A 9965-nucleotide genomic window follows, 5' to 3' on the forward strand; every position below is an offset into this window, starting at 1 on the left:
TGCTTGTTACAGGAAGTAGTAAGGAGCTGATTGAAAAGTTCAAAGAAGAAATGAAAGATGTCTTTGAAATGACAGATCTTGGAAAGATGGCATTCTTTCTTGGTATGTAGGTACAGCAAAAGCAAAATACAATATTTGTATATCAGCAAAAAATATGCAAAGGAAATTCTCAAGAAGTTCAACATGGAAGAGTGCAAGCCAACTCCAACTCCAATGAATCAAAAGGAAAAATTTTGCAGAGAAGATGGAGCTGAAAAGGTTGATGAAAGGCTGTATAGGAGTCTAGTAGGTTGCCTAATGTATTTGACTGCAACCAGGCCAGATATCATGCATGTAGTAAGTCTGCTATCAAGGTACATGCACTGTGCTAGTAAAATTCATTTTCAAGCAGCAAAAAGAATTCTTAGATATGTTAAATGGCACAATTGATTATGGAATAAGATTCAGTCAAGTTAAAAATTTCAGTTTCCATGGTTATTCTGATAGTGATTGGGCTAGATGTGTTGATGATATGAGAAGCACCTCAGGTTATTGTTTTAGTTTTGGTTCTTGAACTTTTTCATGGTGTTCTAAGAAACAGAAAATTATAGCTCAATCTACGGCAGAAGCAGAATATGTAGCTGTTACTTCTGCTGCAAATCAAGCTCTTTGGATCAGAAAACTCATGAGTGATTTGTATATGGAACAAGAAGAAAGCACACAGATATTTGTGGACAACCAAGCTGCAATTTCAATTGCTAATAATCCAGTGTTTCATGGCAAAACAAAACACTTCGAGCTAAAATTTTATCTTCTAAGAGAGGTACAAAAGGAAGGAGAAGTACCGCTAGTCTACTGTAAAACAGAAAATCAAAATGCTGATATCTTAACAAAGGCACTTCCCAAGATTAGATATGAATACTTGAGGAAAAAGCTTGGAGTATGCAGCTCCAGAGCCGAGGAGTGTTGACTGGCATGACTCTAAAACTGCTAACAGAATGCAGGAATCAGTTTTGATTTGGGCTATTCTGTAGGCAATAAAATAGTCAAACTAACTATGACCTTTTCTTCATGCTATTTTTTAGTACTTAACTATACTGTATGTAGCAGATTTTTCTGCAATTTAGTTTCCACTATACTGTATAAATAGATGCTTTGTTATTCAATAAAAAAAATATGACCAAAAGTCTCAAATTATCTTGTTCTTGTTATCTTTGCATTTTTAATATCTAACAAAGATCTTACTTTATGTCTTCAGCAGGAGGTCCACTAGTATCTTCATAAGCGTCTTCTATTGTAGTATTTTGCCATCCATCATCTATGATGATAAATTTTGGAGCGTATCCTCCTTAGGAGTAACTTCATAGGAAAGAAATTTTTCTTCATGTTCATCATCTATTTATGGTTGACAAGTTTCCAGTTTTATGTATATGTAACTCTTAAGACCTTCTTCAATTCGTTGTGGACTGACTCCGGTATAAAATGCATCCCAAGTGCTCCATCCAAACATTACATGTTCTGGTATCTTTAAATAAAAATAAATAAATAAATAATAGATAACTTTATCACTATGGTTATATAATGACTTATTGTCAAGTGAAAAGTAACTGTAAAAAAATGTCCTGGTTTTACTTACCTTTTTGTTCTCTATGTGACTAAATGTACCTTTTTGCTTCTCTAATATCCTGCATTTCAGTAGGCATTAGCAATACCCTTTTGCTCTTAAACTAATCCCAAGAATTCAGTATATACTTTGCATATGATTAAGTACTTGATAGAATTCTTGATGCGTTTGAATGGATTGTCTCCTGAACTTATGAAAAATGATTCAAATACTTGGGAAGTAAGGACATTTGGATCACCTATAGTTCAATCAAACATGTCAACAGAGTTAAAACCCAGATCAAGATAAAAAAGATAATTAAACAAGAACCTCCATGGAAGAAAACCAACCATGTTTGAACATTTAGACATGCATATAAAAGTGAAACAACCAACCACTTCCGACAGAGAACTCGAGCCTGTTTTCATTTGCCCCTTGCAAACTAGCCCTGAATTGTCCATCCAATATAGGCAACAATAGAAGGTAGAATCTTTCTCCAGCAGTAGTAGTGGGCTCAGAAATTTCCAAAAGAAGCATTTGAGTTTCAGCTGGAACTTCAGAACCAGATTCTCCAAAACATGGAATCATCCACCAGAGATTGAATCTGAAGAGATACTCAAACTTGTATCCCCTGCAGTGTCAAAACTGAATCAGGATAAAAGTTAAAAAAAAAAAAAGGGCCAACTTGCTATGAAATTTGTTGTTATTAAAAGCCATGTTTGATCATTAACTAAAAACCGGTTAGTGGTCATAAAACAAGGAACACAGTACTCAAGAATTCCAAGATAGAAATCGTGGCTAGAGCATGAAGTCTTAGAACTTGCTCCAATGAAAGCTGCTTTACTGTTTGTTGGTGTAACAATAATATTTTCAGGTACCCTAGTCAAAACTGCCTTGTCACGTACCATAAAGCAAATATTTTTTATGCTTGGAGCTGGAGTAATCGTCATCTTTTTATGCTCCTGCTTGCTTTTTTTTTTTTTTTTTTTTTTTGAAGTCTTGGCTACGTACTTGTGAATGATATTCATTCTAACTTGTGTCAATTTATAGGCAAAGACGAAGGACATATGCATACATAATATATATACATATATTATATGGTCACCGATCTAATTCCGCCGCGCCGTGCAAAACTACTTTTTTTTATGGCTTTTGGAAATATGGCCATGTATTGGGCAAGGATGACTAAGGACTTACGTGTCCTTTAATATTGTCTTTACACTTTTTAACAGATGGCCCCCAAACTATATTCAGATACTCTCTATGAATATCTATCCTTGGGATATTGAGATTATCTTCTCCAATGATCTAGGCCACTCCACTTTTTCTTTGTTATATTGTGTATTGCTATTATGTTAAATTAATTAATATTATTTTTCCTAACCCATTAAACTGGAAAAACAAAATTTTTTTTTTTAAAAAAAAAAGATGTTTTACATCAATATAAAAGCAGGATAATAAAAGCATATCATATATGAGTTTTATAATTTTGTACCCTTTTATACATTCACAACTTCCTTATAAGCAAATCTTTTTTCCTCAAAACGCTCATTTGAATAAAATCAATTCCCATAAATGTAAAACTATATGAGTTGCTGTAGAAATTTCATCACATTTATAGATGCTGGGTCAGAACACAAATTCAATGTCTCTTGGATCGCATTCACCTTGAAGTTGTACTGTCAATAAACCATCTTCAGCATTATAGTTGAACTCCTCTTTCTTGCCCACTTTACAATACCTTGGTTTAGAGCTTGAATAGACTCCAAACCGCCCAACTCCTCGTCCTTTGACTTTTATTATGCACCCTGAAAGTTCTATGCTGCAGCTTAGAGTCTCAACTGCTCCTCCTGAGTTGTACATGTCCAACAATCCTATTGGAGCAAAACGCAGACCATCACTGAACACCTGCTCATATCACATCGACATAGAATGCCTTAAGACTTAATACAACAATGAAATAACAATAAGCATAAGTTGATAAATTACTTACCCCAATTGGAGAGATAGTATATATTTCACATTGTAGGGTGGCCAATGAGACTTTCAGATTTCCATTCTTTGGCAATACAGAAAGTGATCCTGCAATTTGACACAGTTTATTCATAATGCAAAATTACTTGGAAAAAGAAGTTAATGATTATTCTAGAAAAGTTCATTCGTACAACAGGGTTATGAGGGTTTGGCAAGTTCACCTGAATTGAAGGCATATACTGCAAACTCTTCATTCCAGTTTTCACCTGCAATCTCTTCAAGAAATTCAACATCAAGTGGCCTTATGAATCCAGAGATTGATGTAGAACCTGTGTTGGTAATGTCTAGTGAGACTTGTTTCAGTGGCCAACTTCCTGCTCCTTGGCAATTAAAGATACCCAAAACTCCAGAAACCTTGTTCAAGTTCCATATTTTCAACAAGCTGCATAGAATCATAGTTGTTGGGATGAAATGGAAAAATCAGGAGCATTGCAGGATACATTGAAAACAGAGAATGTAATTTTCCTTCTTTTTATGTTTTATGAGATAGCTTTACCTTTTTCCATCCATTACGGGGTCTTGAAATAGACAGTCTCGAGTAGGTCGACCAGCATACTTAGCTCTTAGTATTGATCCATCAGGCAGAACTAGTTTTTTGAGGATGTCAAAATCGTGATTGCCAGGCTTGTCACTGGAATTACATGTAATAAGGAGAATTAGTCTTCTTTCAATTTTTGGGAAGAAAAAGCTGACCATTAAGTATTCCTATCCTCTTCTCAAAGTTTATGCAAATTAAATCATCAATGAGCTATTGTCTGACCTTACATATACTGCACATCCACCCAACGCTCTCACTGCACCATGAAATTCAGCTGTATCATGTTTGCTCTGAGACGAAGAAAGAATTATTAAACTCATAAGATTTCTGAAAGTCCATGATTTAACCTTAAGGTGAGGCATTACTATCAAGTTCACTTCAGTAAACAATTCAAGTATGAACTACTACAAATAGAATAACATAGCAGAATATCAAGTCTTACATGAAACATATCCCAATCTGGCACCACAATCTCACCCAAGAGAAGACTATTAAATGCCACAGAAGCAATATGCAAGGTCTGAAATGTCGGCTCTCTTGGCATGAAATCCTCTGATGCTCTTGCAACTGCGGTCTTCTTTGAACTAGCAGTAGAGACAATCAAGCAGAGCTAATTACTTTCCAACTTACATTTCAGTTGACTTGAAAATGTTTTTAGTAATAAGAGTGGCAAACCTGTATATTGAGTCCGAGTTGTGACTCATGCAGCAAATCAGGTTATTGTCTCTGAAATGTCTTGCAATAGATTGCTCAAGTGCTTCTTGATACCGTCTAGTTATTGACACCCGGCCACCATAAGTAGATCCTAGAGTTTCTAACAAATTCTGAACATCTACCTTAACTCCATCAACACCGCAGCTCACGAGATAGTCATGTAGATCATTGTAGAAATCAGAAATATATTTTGGGTCTATTAGCCCTACCCCATATTTCTCCAAGCTGTCCATGGCAATGTCTCTAAGATTTCCTATGTTTCCAGGTGACTGAATAGGGTAGCTAATCTTTGGGTTATATTTCTTCATTTTTTCTGATGAAGGGAGGACGCCTCCCCAATAACCAGCTAAAGCATGCCACATGTAAACAAATCTGCATATATCAATTTATAAGCCTTCATTGTTTAAACTTATTGTAGCTACTAACAGTTTGATATGGAAGAAAATGCAAATCCACATCCGAACTGGAAAGCTTACTTTAAGCCATATTTTTGTTTGATGACACCAATAAACTCGTGGAGGTCAGTGCATCCATTTCTTGAGTCCGGATTCTTGAACTTGCTATTTTCTTTGATGTCTACCAACCTGGTTGCAAACCTACAGTTTAATAGAAGAAATTAAATGATTAGTTATAGTAACTGCCATTTTAAGAGAAATAAGGAGCTTCCAAATGTAAGACGAATAAGATTAAGGAGGATCCCGTTTTTATAAGGACTTACTGTGTTCCTTCAATGAGCGTTTCACCTTCTTCACAAAACTCATTTTCAGTCTCCTGCCATCCATCATCAATTATCAAAAATTTTGGTGAAAAGCCTCCTTCGTTGAAACTATGAATATAAGAAACACAAAAAGACAAGAATTGTTAGGCTTGATAGACCTTGCCAAAAAGATGCTAAGTATATGTCTTAGCAATGATCACATTCTACCTCTTAAGACCCTCTTCAATTCCTTGTGGATCGACTTCACTATAGAAAGCATCCCAAGTGCACCATCCAAACCAGTCTAAATGTGCAGGAATCTATCCGATTACAAAATTTAGAACATCTCGAATCCCAGAAAACCATGAATATAAACATTACACATATAACTTAAAGAAAATAAGTAATTACTTTCTTGTTCTCAACATGACAGAAAGTTCCTTTGTGCTTCTCCAATATTCTACACAAAAAGAAACAATAAAATGAGAAGAACAACATAAAAGCATAGACCATTATCTTGAATAAAACTTACTTAGACCATTATCTTGAATAAAACTTACTTAATAGACTTTTTAATGAGTTCATATGGGTTGTCCCCGGAGCTGACAAATAATGCTTCTAGTGCTTGGGAGGTTTGGACATTGGCATCCCCTAAAGAGTGACGGCAAGAGAACAGAATATAATGCAGAACAAGAACTCTCTTAAAATTTTATTTCGTAACTAAATTATGCTATAGCCAAACTTACCACTTTCAACACAGATCTGGAGCTCATTTGCACAGGTCCCCTGCAAGCTTGTGCGGAAAAGTCCATCCAAGACAGGTAAGAAGAGAATGTAGAAGGGGTTTTCGGTAGTTGGCTGATAAGAGACATCATCATGGAAAGCAGACACTTCTTTTGCTTCCAAAAGCAGCATTTGAGTCTCCATTGGAATTTCACTTCCTGATTGGCCTACACATGGTATCATCCACCATATTTTGACTCTAAAGAGGGACAAAAACCTGAATGCCCTGTAATGCCACATGGAATTCAGATAAATATCTAAACTAACAAAAAAAAAAAAAAAAAAAACATAAATTTACAGCACTGATTCTCAGTATTAATATCAATAAACAATGTTCTAAATCAAATGGTCAAGATTCTTAATCCAAAGTATGACCCCCAAAAGAAAACCAACAAATCGAAAGCTACTAAAGTCGGGAATGTAATAAGCTGAATTAAGTGAAAAAAGAAAAAAACTTACCCAAGAGTCCCAAGACTGAAAACATGGCGAGAGCTTGGGGATGTTGAAGTTGCACCAATGAAAGCTGAGCCAGAGCTAATGGGAGAAACAACCACGTTTTCGGGAACTCCTGTCAAGACAACCTTGCTCCTTACCATGAGGCAGCCATCCTTAATGTTTGGTGTATCCAAGATCACCATCTTCGTACCGCACCACTTTGTGCAATGTCTATAAATTAAACACTGCTTGCTTTGATCAAGAATTACTGTTGTTTGAAGTGTGCTTGGAAACAAACCCAGTTCAGAAAATGATAAACCAAAAGCCACCAAAATATAATGCAGAGCTCTATTTAACGGAATGACCAATTGAAGTTTTGGGGAAAGATTGGAATACAGATCAAAATAGAAAGAGAGAAAGATAACGTGCAAAAGGGAAACGAATGGACGATTAGACCAACCCTGACAAGCCACTATAATTAATTAATTATATTCATATGATTTTTGTTTATATTTTCCTTCTGTCGTTATCCTAAAAATAATGTTGACCTGATCGGTTTGCTTTTTTGAGAGAATTTGACATGTTGGGAAATATCTAGATTTTCAACTTTTTCAAGTTTCCAGATCTGTCTTTTATTGGGTCCCATTCGTGCAGCTGGTTCCAGTACAAGCATATCCTCTTGTTGACTCCCATTAAGGAAGCATTATATATATATATATATATATGTAGATATTTTTTTTTATCATTTTTCAACTTTTTTTCTCAGAAGAAAATAAATGTAAACCCCACAATATCTAATAGAGTAACCCACAAGCCAGCGCTAAATATTACAAATAGCACTTCAACAAAACGTCAGGTAATTTCATTCAGTTAAAAAATATGCTATTCATGTCTGATTAAAAAAATAAATAAAAAAACAAAATCCAAATAAATTAGACTAACAGCAATTTAACCACTACAAAGCAAGAACACAAATTTTTCAAGCAAACATCTTATAGAGTAACTGACACACAATGCAAGCAAGAATATTTTGCAAAATTGAAACAGAATTGGTAAAATTTAATTCTTTTATATTGCCAAGTTAGCAAAGAAATTGAAGTTACCAATTGGAATCTCATGTGGGTTCAATTGGTGTATGTGACGAATTTCTTGTATAGGAATTGGAGGAAGTGAACGACCCAAAATCTTGTTACCCAAATAATGGAGTACTAGTTCGTTCTCGTTCGGACAAAAGTGAAACCCAACTGGTAAATGACCTATTGAAGTCGAAGAAGAAGAAGAAGACGAGCCAGATTCCCAATCGAAGAATGCCATGGAAGGCGAGGCAGAGTTCTGCTCCATTTTCTCAGAATATTCAATAGGGTCATTTTCTGAAGAAGAGAAAATACAGAAAGATAAAAAGAATATAAAAACTAATAAAATCATCAGCTCAGAAAAATTGTTACTGTTCTTGAATTATTTTTCTGAGGGTATTTATTTATTAGAGTGTTGCTGAGCCAAAGCCCCTGGGAGATTCTGAGCTAACTACTTTTCTTAACTAACTAAGCCACCTTATTTCACTAATTTGCCACATCAGCTTACACTTAAAGCCTATTGTATGAGAAAATTCACACCAAGATTACACGTCAGCATAACAAATATTTTATTTATTTATTTATTTATTTTTTTAAACATCTTAAACTAAATTTGTTTATGCATGTGAACAATTTGAATTGGTATCGAAAAGGAGGGAACACATACATTTGGGTCGTCTGGGTTGGAGAGAACGGTTTGGATTAGATACACCCATTATGTTTTTGGTTTCAAATGGAATTGGGTTAGGGTTTTTTTCGAAAACTAGCCATCCGTAAATCGTTTTTTGAAGAATAGCAAAAATTTTCTTTTTCTAAAAGCTAACCATCTTAGAACAAAAATACCCTTGATCAAATTGAAAATTATGCAATATGTTTTTCCTTACTCTTTCCTTCTTCCTCTACACACCCGTTCATGTTTTGTGTAAGACATTCTCTAACTCTCAACAAACATTCTTTGCATCTCATCTACTCTCACTCTCATTTTCTTGTATTTTCTCATTTCTAAAACTAAACTCAGGTAAAAATTTTACCTTTTTTCTTATTAGATGAAACTAAGGAAATATGGGTATGTATTTTTTTCTCTTTTTTCTTGTATTTTTTGTTAGTTTTGTATTTTTTAAGATTTTTATTTAATATAGGTATGTAAAAAATTAATTTATGAGCTGTTATATGTGAGTTTAAAGATACTTAGGTGACATATGGTTTCAAAATGAGAAATAATTTGTGTAAAACTGAAAAATCACAAAAAACAGTAAAAACGGAGGAAATTTAACAAAAAAGATGAACTTCCTCCATTTTCCTCCAGTTTGTCAGTTTTCCGCTAATTTTCCGCTAGTAGAAAAACGCTATATTTGGCGGGAAAAAAACAGAATCGACTTTTTTAATACAGTTAATATGTTTGTTTAGTATTATTCAAATTTTTATATATTTATTGTTTTACTTTAACGTTATTCATTTAATTTTGTAGTAAAATGGAAGATGATGATATTGTAATTTCGGTTTTATACAATGGAACATTGGTACAAAATGATGGTGGTAATTGGGAATATCGAAATGGTAAAAATATAATGGTTTCCGTCAGCAAAAGATGCACAAAATTAGAGTTAGAGGATGAGATTTTCAATTCTATTGATATAGATTGAAATGAATATTTGCTGAAGCTAAAATGGATATATGGACAATGTGCAAAAAAGTTGGATCCTACAGAAATACGTTGTGATATGGATGTAAAATGATTTCTTAAAGAAGTGAGGAATGGAGGGATAACAATGATGTGGCCTCCATTGTATGTTGAGGTGATTTCGAAAGTTGAACATATATCTAGAAATGTTCATCAAACAGCCTTTGCTTCGGATAGTGGGAGTAATCTTCATTCTTTTGCTTGTTCTCCAATTGGTGTTCGTCTACCACAAGTTTCCGGTACTGAACCTATTCAGGCTACATTTCAGGAAAGTATGGTTCATGAAACTCAGTTTAGAGATCAAGTTGATGTTTGTGGGGCCTAGACATCATTTAACATCCACAAAGGAGTTGATGTTGGAGGGTTGAACGGTTTCCTAACGATGAGGAGTTGAACAGTTGCATAATATTGATCATTATGAGAATTAT

At 34.4% G+C, this 9965-nt stretch overlaps 2 protein-coding genes across 2 annotated transcripts; both read right to left on the reverse strand.

The window, feature by feature from the left end:
* Window positions 1–64: 64 nt before the first annotated feature.
* LOC107418209 (probable galactinol--sucrose galactosyltransferase 2) lies at window positions 65–2170 on the reverse strand. The gene is made up of 3 exons (XM_060814630.1): window positions 1978–2170; window positions 1751–1841; window positions 65–1664 (listed from the first exon to the last, which is right to left on the reverse strand). Exons 1-3 carry the CDS (start codon window positions 2168–2170, stop codon window positions 1379–1381), a joined length of 570 nt encoding a protein of 189 aa, XP_060670613.1. The 3' UTR covers window positions 65–1378.
* LOC107418222 (probable galactinol--sucrose galactosyltransferase 2) lies at window positions 1868–7260 on the reverse strand. The gene is made up of 15 exons (XM_060814628.1): window positions 6808–7260; window positions 6312–6574; window positions 6126–6216; window positions 5977–6025; window positions 5794–5885; window positions 5587–5694; window positions 5345–5464; window positions 4830–5240; window positions 4597–4738; window positions 4377–4444; window positions 4113–4247; window positions 3778–3998; window positions 3576–3664; window positions 2314–3490; window positions 1868–2213 (listed from the first exon to the last, which is right to left on the reverse strand). Exons 1-14 carry the CDS (start codon window positions 6984–6986, stop codon window positions 3212–3214), a joined length of 2247 nt encoding a protein of 748 aa, XP_060670611.1. The 5' UTR covers window positions 6987–7260; the 3' UTR covers window positions 1868–2213; window positions 2314–3211.
* Window positions 7261–9965: the final 2705 nt, after the last annotated feature.

Source organism: Ziziphus jujuba, chromosome 2 (genome assembly GCF_031755915.1).
Source record: "Ziziphus jujuba cultivar Dongzao chromosome 2, ASM3175591v1".
NCBI lineage: Eukaryota > Viridiplantae > Streptophyta > Magnoliopsida > Rosales > Rhamnaceae > Ziziphus > Ziziphus jujuba.

Coding starts and splice junctions, on each gene's coding strand:
- LOC107418209 (XM_060814630.1), bottom strand. CDS start 2,170: ATGATTCCATGTTTTGGAGAATCTGGTTCTGAAGTTCCAGCTGAAACT. Junction 1,842..1,977: donor CGAGTTCTCTGTCGGAAGTG/GTTGGTTGTTTC, acceptor ATTGAACTATAG/GTGATCCAAATGTCCTTACT. Junction 1,665..1,750: donor CGCATCAAGAATTCTATCAA/GTACTTAATCAT, acceptor ACTGAAATGCAG/GATATTAGAGAAGCAAAAAG.
- LOC107418222 (XM_060814628.1), bottom strand. CDS start 6,986: ATGGTGATCTTGGATACACCAAACATTAAGGATGGCTGCCTCATGGTA. Junction 5,695..5,793: donor ATTGAAGAGGGTCTTAAGAG/GTAGAATGTGAT, acceptor TTATATTCATAG/TTTCAACGAAGGAGGCTTTT. Junction 3,491..3,575: donor ATACTATCTCTCCAATTGGG/GTAAGTAATTTA, acceptor TGATATGAGCAG/GTGTTCAGTGATGGTCTGCG.